This window comes from Myodes glareolus, chromosome 10 (genome assembly GCF_982192425.1).
Source record: "Myodes glareolus chromosome 10, mMyoGla1.1, whole genome shotgun sequence".
NCBI classification, from domain to species: domain Eukaryota; kingdom Metazoa; phylum Chordata; class Mammalia; order Rodentia; family Cricetidae; genus Myodes; species Myodes glareolus.
In genome coordinates this window covers 74,707,707-74,727,014 of record NC_142035.1, presented here as the reverse complement: position 1 = coordinate 74,727,014, position 19,308 = coordinate 74,707,707, and the positions used below count along the sequence as shown (strand labels likewise).

The 19,308-nt window shown below is 47.3% G+C and overlaps 1 protein-coding gene across 6 annotated transcripts in view; it reads right to left on the bottom strand.

The window, feature by feature from the left end:
• Window positions 1-18,135, bottom strand: part of Kiaa1549l (KIAA1549 like) — a 273,927-nt gene extending 255,792 nt beyond the window's left edge. For 2 of the 6 annotated variants that reach the window (XM_085696701.2, XM_085696702.2), the window contains exon 1: window positions 17,431-18,135. In XM_085696701.2, the coding sequence (XP_085552827.2) occupies window positions 17,431-17,665 (235 nt within the window). In that variant the 5' untranslated portion in view covers window positions 17,666-18,135. The remainder of the gene's footprint in view (window positions 1-17,430) is intronic. The other 4 variants (XM_085696703.2, XM_085696704.2, XM_085696705.2 and 1 more) reach the window with 2 other exon arrangements.
• Between the last annotated feature and the right edge of the window lie 1,173 nt (window positions 18,136-19,308).

Here is a 19,308-nt window from a genome sequence, read left to right as displayed (position 1 = left end):
TTATATAGTGAGAACAAACCAGGAAAATCCACTTTCTTGCTTCATGTGCATTCCCATTATCCTGTGTATGCTGAGAATGTGCAAGACCTTGCGCTAAGATCAGTCAAGCAAGCCTCAGCCTTGACTGCGGCTCTCACAGGTTTGGAGCTGTCTGATCACCTACACACTCTGAACTTAAGATGACTCCACCGTTCGCCCACCTACAAACAGCTGCGGTAGCACAGCTTCCTGACCACCCATCCCAAATGGTCGGGGATGTGCAGGTCAGGTGTCTGGATCAGTTTTGCACTAATACAGTGCAAAACCTTTCTCTGAGCAAAGAGTCTCACTCCCACGGCTAATTCACATCCACTGATGAGCGTGGTTGCAACAGTGTGTGCCCTCGTGGGTCACAGCTCTGGGAGGGAGGCTGGCCTCCTGTGTACTCCTGCTTGGAGGAGTTCCGTCTAGTTGAGGAGATGGGACAGTGGCCACAGAGGGTGACACAGAGGGTTAGAAATCCTCATGGCATCCTTGTGGGTCAGAGTGGGTGCCAAGGAAGGCTACTGAAAGAGGTTTTACTTGAGTCTTGCAGACAGGGCTGGGAAGGGCTTATGGACAGACAGGATATATGTTGGGGGCACACAAGGGCTCTGCAGCAGCTGGAAGGCTAGCTATAGAGAGCAGTGTGAATTAGGGGTGGTTCATTCATACAGGATCCGGACTACTCAGCAATGGAACTCATTTAAGTATTCGGGCAGAGGAGGCACTAAAAGATTTGAGTACATTCATGCTTTATAAACCCACTGGCTGAAAGACGAGGCATGTTTGAAGTCATGAGATTCCCGCTGGTTTAGGAATGAAATGTGCTTCTTCTCACTATTGAGACCAGTGCCTATTTCTCCCTCTGCTCAGATACCTGTCTTGCTTATCTGTTGGTCACCCTTTCTCTGTTGGTTCAAATGTCCCTTCCTCAGGATAGCCTTCCCTGAATGGCCCTCTCTCAGGATACCCTTCCTTGAATGTCCCCTCCTCAGGATAGCCTTCCCTGAAGGTATATCCTTCGCTAAACCATTCTCCTCACTCAGCAGGGCAGGCCCCTCCTCCAACCTTCTCCAGCACTCTGGCCTTCTCCTTCAGAACGCCTGCCTCCACTGGCAATCATGGCAGAGTAGATGACTGGTATCAAGAGAAAATGTCATCCAAAGTCAGTGCTGGGACAAGAAGGACCGTGCCTGCCCATGCCAGGGGATCCATAAATAATCCTCAGTTAGTACATCTAAGTAAATTCACCATGGAAACAACAAGAAGAGAGATTGCCTGTTATACAAGGCTAGCTTCAACTCCCGATCCCCCTGCTTCAGCCTCCTGACACTATAGATGTGTGCCATCACCAGAGCTCTCTTAAAATAATCACACACACACACACACACACACACACACAGAGAGAGAGAGAGAGAGAGAGAGAGAGAGAGAGAGAGAGAGAGAGAGAGAGAGAAAGCGCGCACATGAAGACAGGAACCCCCAGTCAGTGGCAGGTATAATGGAATGTTTAGCAGTGAAATGTGCTGATGTCGGAATCTGACTATGAATCTGTAAAAATGGCGCGAGCACTGAGTGTGTGGCGAGGCTGATAGAGCACGTGAGAGGCACAAAGCCCTGGGTTAGATCTCCAGCACCACACAGAACAGACAGAACTATGCACACCTGGCATCCCAGCACCAGAACAGGGAGGAGGAAGAGCAGGAGTTCACGGTGCCCACTGGGGCCACTTGAGGTCATGTGCTGAGAAAGACAGACAGAGAAACAGAGAGACAGAGATAGAGACACAGAGAGGATGTGGCTGGGGTGACAGAGTTCTTACCTAGCGTGTAGACGACCCTGTATTTGATCCCTAGAACTCCAGAAAAAGAAAAAGAATTGATGGATGATATAACAGGGTTAGTGTTTTAAATGTCAATCATACCATCTACATAGCAGCAATATGGTGTTCACTGGATTGTTCTTTCAACTGTTTTTCACGTTTCTAAGTTCAATACAATGTTGGGCGAGACTATGTGGTGTAGGTTAAACTATATTTACACCCCAGTCAGATCTACTTTCAAATTCCAATCCTGGCAACCCTTAGGCAGCTGAGTTCTTTAGCGTCTTCTTGACACCAGCTTTCTCCAAACACAATGAAGAAAAGCCACCTAATGGAATTTGTGTATTGCAGATTAACTGAGTTAAAACTCCACCCAGTGTCCAACAATAGTAGCTGTCCTCCTGTTCCAAAGTCAACAAGTCCACAAACTAGGACAGATCTTCAATAAATCACAAAAAGAAGAATCTTGTGGGTTTTTTTTTCCTCCTGATGTATCTCAAGGGAAATTAAAAGAATAAATTAATTATGCTATTTAAAGATAATGACCTTTCAGCAGTAGGACACTTAGGTTGCACGTGTGAAGGAAATGGCTCATGCGTGCTGCTAACCTCCTTCCCTCCTCTCCCAGTGGCCAGGGCTCTCAGGAGCTAGCCAGGATGAGCAACATGGTCATATCAGGACGATGGATGGGGAATGTGGGAGAATCGTATGCAGCACATAGAAGCCAGGGCTCCCTGTCAAACTCCCAGATGCAAGAGCAAAGAGCCCCAAGATCTTCAAAGGCGAATGACATGCTTCCAGAAAAGCTGTCTGGGCTTTTAGCATAATTATATGAGCTGAGAGATGGCCTTGGGATCATAAATAAAAGCCTCCAATTGAGGCTGATTGTATATGGTCAGCTGAAAGATATCTAATGGGCCACCACATGCATTTCATATCTCTGATCTGGAAAAAAAAAAGGAGCAACTCCCCAAGAGGAGAAGGTGGTGACATCCAGACTCAAAGAGAAATTATAGCTTCCCATACCACAAGACAAAGCCAACGCTCATTTGAGAAAATGGGGTTTCAGCGCATGAAAATCCATGAAAGGGTTAATCATATGTCCCAAGTGAGAGCCCACAATCAGTGAAGATGCAATTTTGTCAAAAGTGTTTCTGTGCGCCTATGAGACCACACACTTGCGATGATAGACTTCAAGCTATTTTAGACTGCCTGCCTGCCCTCTCTCTACCTGGAACTCTCATTCCCTCTGACATAATTCTAAGCCTACCTGCATGATTGGCCGATTGAACCTAGGCTTTGAACCCCTTGGAGACCTCACACACACCTGTGTGAGCTGTGCACATGTCGCCCATTGGTGGTAGAAATGTTACTGGGCTGGGATCAATTATTACATCATTGCAGAGCCAACGGGACTTTTACATCCCAACTCACTGTGACATCAGTGGTAATCAGCTACAATAAGAGTATTTATTCCAATAAATTGGTCAACGCCGTGACCCCCCCCCCCCAGCTATTGCTTTTTATAAAACCAGCTTGGCAATGCATGGTCTTGGTCTTGTTTTGTATTGTTGTTGTTGATGCTGTAAGACAGAGTCTCACTATGAAACCCTGACTGGCCTGGAATTTGATATATAGACCGTGACAGACTCATGCTTAGAGCTCTGCCTGCCTCTGTCTCCCAACTGGACCTGCTTATTATTACTATTTGGGAAGAGACAAGTTTGGGGGCATTTGACCCACCGAACGCACCTTATTTTCAGATGAGTCCTGGCTGAAGGAGGGGTCAGGCTAAGAAGCCATTTTGTGCCATGCGCCTATGCCTATCAAATGAAGGATATATCTCTAATTCCATGGGCCAGGCTGCAGCCCCAGAGCCTCCCTCTCAGGAATGTGGGCCAGGATAGAGGCTAGGTAGGAACTCAAAAGAACAATCCTGTCACCTCTTGCTTTAGACAGCACCCCTACCAGCTGGAAAGTCCTACACACCGGTTCCCTGCAGTGGAACCAAGACGCTGTGTGAGGATTCAAAGTCAGCTGCAGAGGCAGGTGGAACCAGCCATGGGAAGATGGACTAAGTCCGTAAGATAGAAAACCAATACTCTCAGCCTCTTAACTTCCCGGGATGCCGTACAATAAAGGAGTTGAGGAAATGGAATAAACTGCTTGGGTCCAAATCTGGCGTGGCTGTGTGAAACTGGAAGAGTCACCACTAAGTCATCCTGTGCCTTGATTTCTTCCTCTGAAGCCAGGGGATTAATAACAGAACTGACTTTATAGCTGTGAGACCGCATGAACCAAACCCTCGCGATGCCAGCCACACCTTCTGCCAGTTATTTAGAGTTCTCCTTACTGACTCATAACTCACTTCTGTTCTGAGTCTATCCAGGAGGTTGCCCTGGAGCCTGGAGGCCCACACGTGAGCGGCTTTGTGGAGCTAGGTAGATGAGTTCTACCTAGGTTCCTGAGTCCGGTGTGGAGTAGGGTAGGGGGTGATCCCAGACCATTCTGCAGCCTTTATCAAATTATCTCCTGAATGCTCTTAGTAAAACATGAGATTCAAATAGAATAGAGACCAAAACCTTGAAAAACTAGGAGGTGTCTGTCAAGCTGTGTGGGGTGTTATCCTGTAGGAAAACAAAGTGCCATTATCCATACGAAAAAGAAAACACATGGGCTGAAGAGACACTCAGTGGTTCAGAGCAGGTGTGTCAGGAGTCTCACAAGACCCTGTAACTCCAGCTCCAGGCCCTCTTCTGGCCTTCACAGGTATCTGTGTGTGTGTGTGTGTGTGTGTACACACACACACACACACACACACACACACACACACACACACACACACACTTTAAAAATTAAAAAGAAAGAAAGGACTGGGATATTGGTATTTCTGGAACAGAGGCAAGAATTATTCCCCATCCCATTTAAGATTTCGTGTTTGTGAAATTCACCAATAAGTAAGTCAATATCAGGATGCTGCCCAAGATGGGTTCCATGGTCCTGATTTTTAATATATGTTCATCCATTTAACTATATTCAGAATAGCTCTCCTAATCCAGATCCTCTTATTCTTTTTCAAAACAAAGACTCTTTATTTGATAATGAAGTGTGTAGGTTTCAAGATATTTCTGCTCAGCCCTTTCCGACAAGGGCTTACAGGCTGCACTATTCACTTCAACACATTTCCTTCTCAGCCTTGCTGAGTTTGCTGTTGGCATTTGGTAAATAAGAAGACAAATGACAGAGAAGCAGCTGTCACTGTGAGGACGGAGGAGGGGCAGCTCTGGGCCACTCACATCTCTCTAAGCATTTCTTCCCTGATTCACAGGAGTAAAGTCAGCTATGCCCTCAGACTCCCCATTTCCTGGTACTCTTAAACACCAAAGCCATTTTGTGTTTCTAACATCAGAAGCTGAATGCTTGCTTGTTTTTCCACCTAAGAATAGATTGAACATATATAAATCAAAATCTAAATCGAATTCCCCTTAAGAATAGGGCACATTGGTCAAAGCCTTGCCTGAGTGGACTGAGGGCAGGTGCTGCAGTGACCTTGGTCTGTGCAGCAACAGCTACTTGGCTTCATTTATGTCTGCATTAGTTGGTTTAACCAGGACAGTTAGCTGGCAGGCTGGTGCCAGTGCTTGTCTTTAATCCAAGCACTCAGGAGATCAGGCAGGCAGATCTCTTGAGTTCAAGGCCAGCCTGGTCTACAGAGTGAGTTCCAGGACAGACAGGGCTACACAGAGGAACCCTGTCTTGAAAAACAAAAACAAACAAAAACAAACAACAGGGGAAAACCCATGATGCTTATCCACTCTGTGTGGTATGTGAGTATCAGTGGTTTCTCTTACAGACCTGTGGGAGTATCAGCTATGGAAGGAGTGGGAAAGATGGGAGGAATAATTCAGGAAGATCTTTTACCAGGTTTGAAGTTGGGCTGGGGTCTTAAAACTATGCTTTCATGGTAAAAAGCTTTATCTTGCTTCCATGAGAACACTAAATAGATTGCTACACGAAAAGAACAAAGTGATCAACACTATACCTTTTATACCCAGGAGGGACTTAAGTAGAGCTGTGCTTATAGATAGAAATGTCTGTAGAAAAGTCCGGAAGGATTCCACACACTTGCTTCAAAACCCAACTGTGTCGAATAATGACTAACAGTGAATCCAAAAGAACTGTGCTGTGATAAAACACCACAGCCAAGAGACGCTCTACTTCATTTTAGAGCATATAGGCCACCGTCTAGGGAAGTCAAGGCAGGAACTCAAGGGGGAACCTGGAGAGAGGAGCTGATGCAGAGGCCATGGAGGGTTTGATCACCAGGCTTGCTCAGTCTGTTTTCTCACACACTCCTGGATCACCTGCCTAGGGTGGTACTGCCCACAGCAATTTGGACCCTCCCGCACCAATCATTAATCAAGACAATACCTCTGCAGGTGTTTTGTCAATTAAGAGTCCCTCTTCCCGAATGAGTTCAGCCTGTGTCACACTGACAACAAAAAACAACCAGGACAAGGGTCTTTTACATTTTACCACATAAATTTGATATGGGTTTGAATTTAATAAACTGTGTGTTACTTTTGCAATTTTTAAGGATTTGTTTTGCTTTTAATTATGCGTCTATATGTGGATATGTACTTATGAGGACAAGTGTCTACAGAATCTAGAAGAGGCCATCAGATCCCCTGGAACTGGAGTTAAAGGCAGTTGTGAGCTGCCCTGAGCTGGGTACTGGGAACTGATCTCTGGTTGTCTACAAGAGCAGCAAGTACTCTTAACTGCTGAACCATCTCTCCATCCATCCATCACCATCATCATCATGGTGAGTAGGACAAATCGGAATTTATCTGGGCTATAGGTTGGAAACAAGACTGAGAAACACAGGGAAATTTTCCTGTTTTCAGAATGAGAATCTTTGACTGAGATTCCCACAACTGAGCTTGGTGCTCATCAACATACATCCAGGGAGCTTTGGGAAAAGATAGAAGTCAGCCTTTTATTCACAGAGAAGAAAATTAAGATCCTGAAGATAAAGTGAGTTGGCAAGTCACAATAGAGCAAGTTGCCTCCTAAACTCATCCAACTTGATTTCCCCGTACTCCAAGTTGGTTTCCTGAGACCCTGAACCTTTCTAGTGGCCACTGGTAGGCCTGAGAGTAAGGGCCGGTACTAGACACCCAAAACTTTTGATGATAACTCAGTCAAGTCTTGAGTGGTCTTCAGTTTCATCTTTAAAAGGCCACAGATGTTTTTTGGGGGGTTCTGGGGGTGTTGTATTTTTGTTGTAGTTACTGTTTGTTTATTTTTAAATTAAGGTCTCACTTTGTAGCTCTGGCTGGCCTAGAACTCACTAGGTAGACAAGACTGGTCTCTAACAGAGATGGGCCTGCCTCTACCTCCCAAGAACTAGGATTGAAGGTATATGTCATCATGCCTGACTAAGACTATAGATCTTAAGGGAGAAATAACAACAGTACTATACAAACCCTTCCATAATACAGGAGGGAAATATTCCCTATTTTAGAGAGCCGTATTACCTTTATATTAAAACCATGCCAAAGTTCCCCTTGAATAAAAAAAAAAAACCAGCTAACTGTGGCAGCTTATGCCTGCCATCCCAGTACTCAGGAGCCTTGAAAAAGATTGCTGTAAATTCAGGGTTGGCTTAGGACAGACAATCTAAACTACAGAATTTGACTCTGTCTCAAAAAGAAAACAAATAAGTGTCTTAGCTAGGGTTTCTATTGCTGTGAAGCGACACCATGGCCACGGGAACTCTTTTGAAGGAAAACATTTAATTGGGATGGCTTACAGTTTCAGAGACTTAGTCCATTATCATCATGGTGGGATATGGCTGCACGCAGGCAAACATGATGTGGAAAAGGAACTGAGAATTCTACATCTCGATCTAGAGGAAATAGAGGAATCCGACACACTGGGTATAACTGGCGCAAAGGAGATCTCAAAACCCACCCCCACAGTGACACACTTCCTCCTACATGGCCACACCTCCTAAAAGTGTCATTCCTTTTGGGGGCCCTTCTTTCAAACCACCACAGTAGACTAATAGTGTGAGCCTAGCTGATGTGGGATTCCCCTCTGTATGCTATGAATATGTTTGATGACCATTGGTTAATAAAGAAGCTGCTTTGGCCTATGGCAGGGCAGAATAGAGCAAGGCAGGGAGAGGGGACCTAAATTGAATGCAGGGAGCAAGGGAGTCAGCCATGTAGCTGCTGAAGGAGAAAGATGCCAGAACCTTACTGCTAGGCCACAGACTTCTGGTGATACATAGATTAATAGAAATGGGTTAATTTAAGATGTAAGAGTTAGTTAGTAGAAGCCTGAGCTAATAGGCCAAACAGTGTTGAAATGAATATAGTCTCTGTGTGGTTATTCGGGTCAGAACAGTCGGGGAAACAGAATGAGCAGTCTCCATTTACACCTAGCACTTTAAATTTCCCTTTTAAAGCTACCAGAAGGGGTGGAGCAATGGCTCAGTGCTTAAGTACTTGCCTCTCGTAGAAGACCCAGATTCAGCCCCCAGCACCCGTGGGGTGGCTTGCACCTGTTTTCTCACTCCAGTTAACCTTCGAGCTCCCAGGGCACTTCACACGCATACACTCCAGGACACATAAAATAAAACAAATATATTTTTAAAAAAAACTACTGGAAAATCAGACCCAGAAGGAACTCCCACTGTGGCTAACCTGGAGTCTGTCTCAGCAGCAAAGTGTAGCTTGACACTCTCAAATCAGTTATATTGCCTTTTTACAGGCCAATAAATAAAATTCTCATGATCATGTTAATATAGACGGACAAAGCATGGGGCAAAATTCCACACCCATCATGATAAAATACACAGCAAGCTAGGCTAAGAAGGAGTTTCTTCACCCAGACAGAGGGCTCCTACAAGACAAGACTGAAGCTACACACCGCACAACACAGCACAGCGAAAGACGGAAAGTCCTCTAGATGGGATCAACTCGAGGAACTCACACTCCCAGTTGCTACTGAACAATGTGCTGGTGGTTCTAGTCAGTGAATCGGGCAAGAAAGAAATTCAAAACGAATGATTTTCCATGTAGTAAAACCCTCAAAGTTCTACAAAATGCTACTAAAATTAAAGTGAACTTAGAAGGATTATATAATAAAGTTAATTTGTTTGTGGGGCGGAGTACTTTGCATATATATAAGCCTGCACACCATGTGTGTGCAGTGCCCATATTGGCCAGAAGAAGGCGACAGATATCCTGGAACTTGAGTTACATATGGTTCTGAGCCCCCATGTGAGTGCTGGGAATAAACCTAGGCCCTCTGCAAAAGTAGCCAGTGCTTTTGACCACTGAGCAAGCTCTCCAGACCAAGAAAGTTAATATTCTTGAATCGTATTTCTAGATGCCAATACATCATTTAAGCACTGTTTACCAAAACGCCATGGAAAATATGAAATACACAGATATTCACACACACACACACACACACACACACACACACACACACACACACTAAAACACATATGGAAGAAAAACTTAAATAGATGGAGACACGTGTACCAGGTATGGTGGCTCATGCGAGGAATCCCAGCACTGCGAAGGCTGCAGCAGAGGAATCACTGGGGCCAGCCTGGTCTGTGTAGTAAGTTCCTGGCCAGCCTAGGCTAGAGAGTGAGTCCCTGTCTCAAAAAACAAATAAAAAGTACTCTCACTCTCGGATTCCAAGATTATCATGAAGCTAGGGCAGTGGAACTCAACCGAGGTGATTTCACTCCCCAGGGGACAGGTAGACATGTCTGAAGCTATCATCGTTGTCAGAGATGAGGAAGGAAGAAGGAATGTCTTCTAGACAAAGACAAGAGGAAACACTGTACAGTGCTCAGCACAGAACCCTGCCTGCAACAGCAAACTGTTCACGGCCCTAAAATTAAGAAGCCATGAGCTAGAGAATCAAGATAGGTTTATGTTGGCACTGGGAGAGAAATGCAGATGGATGAGCAAACTGGAGTCCAGATGTGACCCCACACAGGCAGTGACAAGCCAAGCCAATGGAGAATGGTGATCTTCTCAAAACATGGCTCTGAAGCAATTCAACATCCAGATGTAAAATTTAACCTTGACTGTTACCTTGTATGGTACGTAAAAATTAACAAGAATGGATCACAGTAAAAGGTAAAGATAAAAACGTGAAACTTCCAGAAGTGACACCGTGGGCTGGCAAAGACTTCTATTCTACCACACATACCCACTAATAATAATAATAATCACAATCCTTAAATTTAAAAAAATTGATAAAGCTAACCAAATTTAATGGGATGAGGTCGACCTACTATTGGAGCGGTTGAAATTTAAATTAAAAGTGGAAAGAAACCCAGACAGTCCCAAGTACCAGAGGGGATGAAGAGGCGCATCTAAGACTCTTGCATGGTGCTGCTGGGATAAATACATAGCCACTTTGGAAAAGACCTCAACAGCGTTTACAAGGTCAAGCACAGCTGAACAAGGGACTTTGGATTCCCCCCTTATTGCCTCAAGGGGAAGAAAGTTGTCCAAGCAAAGCCTCCTTGGTCAAAAACTGGAAACAACTCTAATGCCCATCAACCTGGATAAGCAAACTGTGGTGTGCTAGAATACTATTCCACCGTTTAAAAAAGATAAAGACACAGCGAGGACGCAGGTAATGATGTGCTCGGTGCTCAAGGATGTGAAGGAAGCTAGACAGCACAGGGCACACGATGTGGCCGTCTAGAAAAACCACAGTGTGGGGACGAAGGACAGACTGGTGGTCTACCTTTGAGGCGGGCAGGAGGATACTTTAGGGGGATAATAGAAATGTTCTGTATCTGGAGTGTGGTGCGGGACCCAGTGTACACTTCTGTCAAAGCTTCTCATGCAGTTCGCCTAAAAGGAATCATGTGGCCAGGCATATACACATACAAATACAGATACATACACACTGTGTGTGTGTGTGTGTGTGTGTGTGTGTGTGTGTGTGTGTGTGTGTGTGTGTGTGTTTCTGAGACAGGAATTCCTCTGTTTAGCCTTGGCTATCCTAGAACTCACTCTGTAGACCAGACTGGCCTTGAACTCACAGAGATCCACCTGCCTCTGCCTCCTAAGTACTGTGATTAAAGGCATGCGCCATCACTGCCCCATAAATTAGATCTTTATAAACTTGATTTGGAGTAGGAGAAAGGGGTTGGAGATGTAGCTGGGTTAGCAGGATGCTTGCCCAGCATGCACAAAGCCCTGGGTTTGATCCCAGCACCACATGAACAAGGCAAGGCATTGCAGCCCTCAGGAAGTAGAAGTCAGCGTATTAAGAGTTCAAAGTCATCTTGGCCTACACAGCGAGTTTGAGGCCAACCTAAGCTACCCCGTCTGAGAAACAAAACGTTGCGGCTCCTCAGTGTGTGCCCTCTGTGCAGCACAGCATTTCAAAAGTCTGAATTCATTGGTGACCTTTGAAAACAAAGATACTGAGAAATCAGAATGATGGCCTTGGCAGTCCCAGTCCCTCATGGACTGACTCTAAGCAGGGACCTCCCTGGACAGGAGGGAGACTTTCCATCTGGCTACCTGACCAGATTCATGAGGGAATTTCACTGACTTGCCACTCTATCCACCAGCTGCTTAAAGGGCAAGGGCCAGGCTGCTTTGATCTCCCCTGAGTCCCCACACCATGAGAGCCCAGTATGCCCCAAGTGCTTGATAAATACTCCCCAGCAATGCAACCCAACACCACCGTCCCCCAGCTGCAGCAATGCTAACTCCCAATACCCAGGTGCTGACTGTTCCTTTGGTCCTGAAGTCCCCAAGGAGTCACCATGCATGGCAGTCATCCCAAACCCTGGGATAATGCGTCCCTCTGTGTGTTTGGAAATTCTCTCATATGCTGTCGAGCCACGAAAACGTTTTAGGGTCATTCCAACCATTCAGTTTTGTTTAGAGAAGAGTAGTGTCGTTGTTTGTTTTAAAGAGGAGGGGAGCTCAATACCGGCTTAAAGGTTAATGAAGATGAAAGGAGGGGTGTATGAGCATTTGGCACGTTCCCCAGTCATAGTCCGGTAACGTAAGACTTGGGCTAGGTCGGCTGCTACGAGCCTCTCCAGTTGTCATCTGCGCTTCAGAGTCCGAGTTTCGACGGCGACTGTTGGGAGAGATGTGGGGCAGGACTGGAGAGCTAACTACTGCTCCCTGACTACTGCTCCACACCAGTGCTGAAGCACAGTTCTCCTGGGCCCAAGACCTTCTTCACTTGATTGGGGCAGGGTGGAAGGAGGAGAAGCCCCGAGCTAGCCAACAACGTCTTCGAAGCACTAATAACTGGCATACAGTTAAAATTCCAAATGGGTTTGTTTGGGCCACTTGTGTTGGGGTGGCGGGGAACCACCAGAGCTAGTATTTCAAGATCATTAATGCTAAAAAGAAAGAGAAAATGTGATTATAGGTAATTATATATACATTTTTGTCTTCATTTGCAGGCAGGGGTAAGTGTGCTTAGTTTATACAGAATCTCACTGTGTATCGAAGTGTGGCCTTAAACTGGTGACCGTCCTGCGTCAGGCTCTCCAGTACTGGGATTATAGGTGTGCGCCTATACACCTGGCTCTATGTTCCCATCTAACTCTCCATGAACCCAAGTCCACTGATGTTCAACTTTACAGAAGAGAATGATGTAGGATTCCCCTCTGCATGCTGTGTTTGTCATTGGTTAATAAAAGAACTGCTTTGGGCCTATAGCAGAGCTATAGGGGAACAGAGCTAGGTGGGGAAAACTAAACTGAATGCTGGGAGAAAGAAGGGCAGCAGCAGAGAGAAGCCATGTAGCCCCCCGAAGCCAGACAGAACTTTACCTGGTAAGCCACAGCCACGTGGCAATACACAGATTACTAGAAATAGGTTAAATTAATATGTAAGCGTTAGCCAATAAGAAGCTAGTGCTAATGGGCCAAGCAGTGAATTAAATTATACAGTTTCTGTGTGATTATTTTGGTTCCAGGTGGCCAGGACGAACAAGCGGCCTCCCTCCAACAAGAGTTTCATGCAGCTGCTGTGGTGGTTCACACCAGCAATTCCAGAGCTTGCTTGTCTGAGGCTACAAAGAGGCCCTGCCTCTGTAGAGTGGGAAGAGGTGCCCCCTTGAAGGTCCCAGTGTCTCTCTTCTTCCTCTCTTGAATCCACTGGAGGTTTGGGAACCCATTGGCAACTTCCACCCCTGCCACTCTCAAGACCACCAAATACCTCCACATCTGTACACCGAGTCCTCATCAATCACCACAGCTAATACAAATTCCTCAGCAGCTGGCAAGGTCCTGCTGTTTCTTCTCTTCCCCTGCTACCCCTGATACTTCACACAGTTCCAGCAGCTCCATTTCAAAACCATGTTCACACACTCACCTCCCTGCCCAGCCCTTTCTCATCTCTACTGTCTACGTCATCTTCATCTTCCTCCTCATCCTGGACTTCAGCCGCAGCCTGACCTCTCTGCCTCCCTCCTGACCCACAGTCTTTCCTCCCACCACAGCCAGAGTGATTCTTTCAGGACTGAAGTCTGAGTTGTTCCGGTGGCTCACCATCTCACCCAGAAGAAAACAGCGTGTCCTTGTCACAGCCAAGAAGTTCTGTGTGACCTGTCTGTACACGGCTCCCTCTTCAGCATTTTCTTACTATTTTCCTCTGGCTGGTCAGTTCTGCGCTGGCCTCCCGGCTACTCCTCAGCTACCGAGGAAGCTTCCCCACAAAGCCCCTGGGCTCCCTCCTCACCTCATCCCTGACCCTTCCTTGGCCGACCAATAGAAATAAGCACAGATACGAAGGTGCCAACACCGACCCTGACTTCTTCCCTCCAAGGACTTCCCGTATTTATTTATTATCGCTTGCTCCTCAAATGGGGTCTGTAGAATATCATCATCATCACAATCTCGGGTCTTGTCCCAGACCAACCAGACCACAGCCTGAATTTTAGAAGAATCTTCAAGTGATCCATAGCCTCAGCAAAGTTTAGAAAGCACTGGACCACTTTCAAATGGCACAGAAGTGGGACCTTATTTGGATTCATCACTATAACCTCAGGATACTGAGGTACTCAAAACACAGGCTGAATGAGTGGATGGATGAATGAACGGGTAGGAGAATAAATGTGTGAAGGCATGCATGAACGAAATGTAGAATCTATGGGATGGGCTCCAGTCTGGTGATGTGTAAAGGAGTCAGAGAAGGGCGAGAAAGACGTGCAGGGTAAAGTCATCTCCTTTTCGTGATATACTGAATTAGAGAACCCAGTCATCAGCAAACCCTTCTTCGAACAAATCAGCCACTCACAAATTACTGTGAGTTACTTAATTGAAATAATGTTCCAACATCAAACTGAAGGGTAAGAAGGCTGAAATCTTACTGGGCTCCTATTCCATCTTGAAAGTTGCAGCAAGCAATAGGGAAGCAAAGATGAATGGAGGGTGAATACATTGGCTGGAGAAGCCACCTCAGGAGGAAGATACACGGAATCCCCAGAGCAAGGTAGTTTTCTGGGTCCTCCTCTACCCTATGTTCTGGGTACAGAGAACCCTGTATTTTTCCTTGAGCTGAAATGCCAGCATCAACCCTGAGAACCCACCCACCCTCCAAAGCCCCACCTCCAACTTGCCCTAAAATTAACTTCAGTCCGACTTTATTCGCCCTACTCACATAGTATTAGAGTTCAAGTCCCTCTTTAGGAGAGACTTCTGCAAAATAGTGGCGCCTTACTCAATCCCGTATCCCCTACCCCAGCATCCTATCTGCAAACATGCAGGCAATTTCTTCCACCTTTACAAGAACGGAAGACACTCGTGAGCAGCTGCATGCCCAGCACTGATGTGTCCTATGCTGCTTTTGCTCAGTCGCCTAATCAGTCAGTCACCCAACAAGATTAGAGTTTTATTACCCCCATTTTGCACTGGGGAGAGAAACAAGGGCCCTAGCGGCCAAGGTCACATTGAGCAGAGGCCTACGAGGCGGTGAGCACTGTGTCTGCACACAACAATCATATTAAACATTTGCAGATATGAACCAAACAGGGAGACAGTTAGGAAGGTTGGGGTGTCAAATTTGCAGGCTACCATTGTTGCTTGGAATCCAGATGGCAGAAGAGAATGAAGGGCATCAGCCTTCAGAAACTTCTTTCCTAGAATAGAAGTGACTGCCTGTAAGCAAAGGTTCCATGGGACCGAGTTAGGAGAGAGCGTCTTCAACAGAGTACTAAACATGACACAGACTTCCTTTTACGTGGGAAAGAGGTCTCTGATTAAGGCAAAGAGGCATGGAGTGTGGTGGTGAACATCAGCTTGGAACACACTGCAAACACCCTGCAACAAAGGAGCTAGGCATTGGTGCAGTATTTTCTGGAAACCAATCTATTTTTGTCCATTTTTCAACCAAGGCAAAATGTCTGATTTAGCCTTGTTAAAAAGCAAGAATCATCAGGGATGCAAATGACAGGCTCACAGGCAGTCAGGACTTCAAGCAGAACATGGCAGGTCACTGGTTGGGCTTCTCAGGTAACTCAGCATCAGACACATACTGCAGAGAACAGAACTGTGGCTGCCTGTCAGAGCAAGCTCCAGAGAAGGTGTCTGGTAGAAAGTCAGAGGTCCCCAGCAAGAATCATCTCCTCCTGCCTCCCTCCCACAATCCCCTTGAGATGCCCAGGCCTCTCCTCGGCTGGGAAGAAGCTGAAATCTGAGAACATGTGAATGGAGGGGATGAGGTCCTTCTGGATGCTCAGTGTTCACTCTGCCACCGAGCAGCCGGTCATAAAATGGGACCAGTGGTGAAGTTACAGAGCTCAGAGGCAGACAGCGGATCCACAGGTGGCCCCGTTCACAGAAAACTGAGCATCAAGGGTGGCAGCTGAAAAGACACCCCAGAAGCACAGAGAAGCCGAGTCCAGTGAGAGGGGCGAAGATAAAGGGTCTCGGAGAACAACTATTTAGTGACAGTCCCCACCATTCTAACCATTGTCTAGCCTAGGCTGTGTCCTCACTGCAAGAGGTGGGGGGGGGTCCCCAGACTAAGGCCTGGATTGAAGATGAAAAGTCCTCTAGATAAGGTTCTGGGTGGCTGAAAGATGAGCCAAGCAAAGTCTCGGAGGTTGGCAGGAAGCCAAGAACAAAGATTGGAAGGGAGATCAGAAACTCAAAACCCCCGTCAGAGAAAATCGGCTGACATGGGGCTGAACGGGGCAATACAGGGAAGCCAAATTTCACCTATCACAGATGGCCGAACAGTGTTCAGTCTCTGCACGCAAATGAACGGCATCCAAAAGTAAAAAGCTCTCTAACGGTTTACAAAACTATCAAGAATTGGATGCTCGTTAACCAAAACCTCTGTGATTCTGAGTCAACAATCACTAATGAACTTCCATGTCTTCTTCACAACTTCTCTCTCAACGTTGGGTCACATATTTAAAACCAGGGGAGCTGCTGAACTTTGGAACCATTAGAATCACAAGAAATTCCACGACACACATGTCACTTAACACACAGATCTCTCATGTCAATGATTTTTAAGTGAACCAAAGGAAAATGGCTTTAAATTATATATATATATATATGGATATGGATATATGTGGATATATATATCCAACCAGAACACTTATTTAAAACTGTTGTAAGCCCCTTCAAAACTGGGGATTTTAATCTGATGTGGGGAAAGGGCACACACAGGTGGGGCGCGAGTGCGGGTTGGGAGGATCCTTCTTGGTGCTCAGTAAAAGCTGCAACACTACAAAAACCAATGACCTGAAATGAGAGGCTTGTGTTTGATCAAATGAATGTCTGTCGCCCAGAATTCCACCACAAACACAAAAGGTCGTCCTTCACAGGAGCCGTGGCAAACATTCTTACTTCAAAGACCGTAGCTGAGGGCACTGTGTAAGTTTTGAAGCACTTCAGCAAAATAATTCGGCCCAAATAGTTACAACAGATCCACAAAATTATCCACGGAATTACAAAAATCTATTTCTGAAGGATCGTTAGAAGTCTGAGCGCCAAGCATGACTGTTTTTAAATAAGCCTCTTGCAAATAATAGGTTATATGCTTGATCAATACTGGCATCTTTTGCAAGGTGCAATCAATTATTTTAAGTACCTTATTCCCAAAAGAAAAAAAAACTGTTATAAACAAAGAGAAAACGCTCTTTTGTCACAGAAATTACTTCAAACTCTCAGGTCATTCCTTGCAAAGACAAAGTAAATACTAGCAACAGGATGGTCAAACCACAGTGAATGGCCCCATTCCTAACGTGCCCCACTTAATAGGTCCCTTTTAGGCTATCCAATTCACGCCATGTCTAGTTTAACGAAGCGCGTTTGTGGGACCATCAGGAAGCATTTGCAACTTGTCCAGAAAAAAAGATAAAAACGTGCCTCTTTCTTCTCCGCCCACGTTGCCTTCCCAAAGACAGATTTCTGACAGTTCTCCCGCTGTTACAACTGCTAAGGGCAGAAAAAAGCCCAGCCGTGCAGCAAAGAGACCACCACCCACCACCCACCTCCATAAGCTGCCCTAGACCCCGCCGCGGGCGTGGAGCCGCTCCCAAGCGCTTACCGGAGTCGGCTCGGCAGTGCCCGGGAAGGGCAGCCAGCAGCAAGAGTCCCAGCAGCAGCGGCCGCAGAGGCGGCGCATCCTGGGACTGGCGGGCCCCGGAGCTCCTCACGCCCTGGAAGCGCGTGGAGATCCCGCCCGCTCCGCAGAGCACACGCTCCCGGGGCCGGTCCCTGGGCTCCCGTGCCGCTGGCCCAGCTTCGCTCGGGCCCTGGGGCTTCGCCTCCTGCGGAGCCATAGGGACGGTTCACACATCCAGGCCGCTGCTTCGTTCCACACCGCGCCGGGGAGCCCAGCCCTCGGCGCACCACTCCTCACCGAGCATCTCCGGCCATGGCCCGGGAGCCGGAGGGAAGCGGGAGGCGCGAGCCGCTCGCTCGTCCTGCCTCGGTCCGGGGCGGGCTCGGCGGAGCCGCGGCTTCACGCGCGCGGGGACCGCCGCTGCATGGGGTTCCCACGGTGCGGCGAGGGTGGGACGGGCGGCGCCCGGGTCCCTTCCCCGGAGCCGGATGCTGCACCCCGAGCGCGAGGTTGCGAGGCGCGGAAACCCCGGGCCCTGGCACGAGCAACCTGCCACCCGCCGCCGCCCCTACGCCGGGGTCTCTGTCCCCACTGGTTCGCTCGATCGCTGGGCTCTGGCTCCAGCCGTGAGTGCTACTGCAGCTCAGAGCAGCTCCTCATTGACAAAGAAAGCACGTAGCACCGGAGCGGGCGAGGGAGACGAGGCAGGCGCGCGCGCGCATCCCCGCGCGGAACCACCGCGCGCCCCCCGCTCCCGCGCGCGGGGCCCGAACCGTGCCCTGCACTGGCGAGGTCCTTGTTGGGGGTTGGGGGTCCCTCTGCCCAGTGTTCCCAGGTCTCGAGGAGGAAAGGACGTTGGAGATAGTCCTTTGACCAGGAAAGGAACTAGACACGATCATGGTCAACCTGCTAAGTCTTCAGCCTGCATCTTGGAAAAGCTCTCTGAGGATGACAGGAGGAGCTTTGTGCAGGTTGTTCACTACTTCTTTGAGAGCCTGGCAGACACCTGCATGTCAGATTTAGCCCCGAAGAACTGAAGCTGTTTGGAGCTATTTGCAGTGAAACGCTGGAGTAAATAGAACACATTATAAACATTTGCTATAGCCATACTACAGGAGAGGCAGTGCACTGGACTTTGGAACAACTACAGGCATTTCCAAAGTCTCCATCTCCCCAAAATAGGAGAGCTGACAAGTCAGTCACTCCCTAGTGGGACAGCAGAGTCAGCTGAATTACCCTGCTGCTCTTACCCTTGTTCTGCCTTCGTGCCCTTGAACAGGGTACCTAGTTGGCAGGTGCTTCAAGCACCGTTCAGTCAATAAGTTATTTGCCCAGCATCCATGATTTCCCATGACATGTCTGTGTTAGGAACTAGATATATAAGCAATGAGGGAAAAACATTCACATTGACCTGGTAAAATTCATCTGTTCATCTGACATTCCTTATTTATCCAAAACTGCCTGCTATATGCCAGGCCCTATTCCAGACACTTGGACAACAGCCACAAGCATAATCCCCGTAGGTAATAAACTGACTACCAGACAATGCTAAAGAGCCTCAGAGAACACGGTTAGAATGAAAGGATGGAAAGTGGGAATAAGGGTGTTCCAGCACTAACCAGGATGAAAAGGGTTCCCTGTGAAGGTGACATTTGCAAGAAGACCAGAAGGAGGTCAAGGGACAAGCCAAGCTGAGGAACATTCTAGATAAAGCCATCCCTAAGGGCAAAAACCCTGAGGCTGGCCTGGCAAGCGGGAGGGTGCTGAGAGGCGGAAGCCAGCCCCACCCCCATCCCACACAGCATAACAAGCTGCTGTGGTTCTGGAGCCGTGTTTCTCTCCCTCACTCTGTCGGTAGGG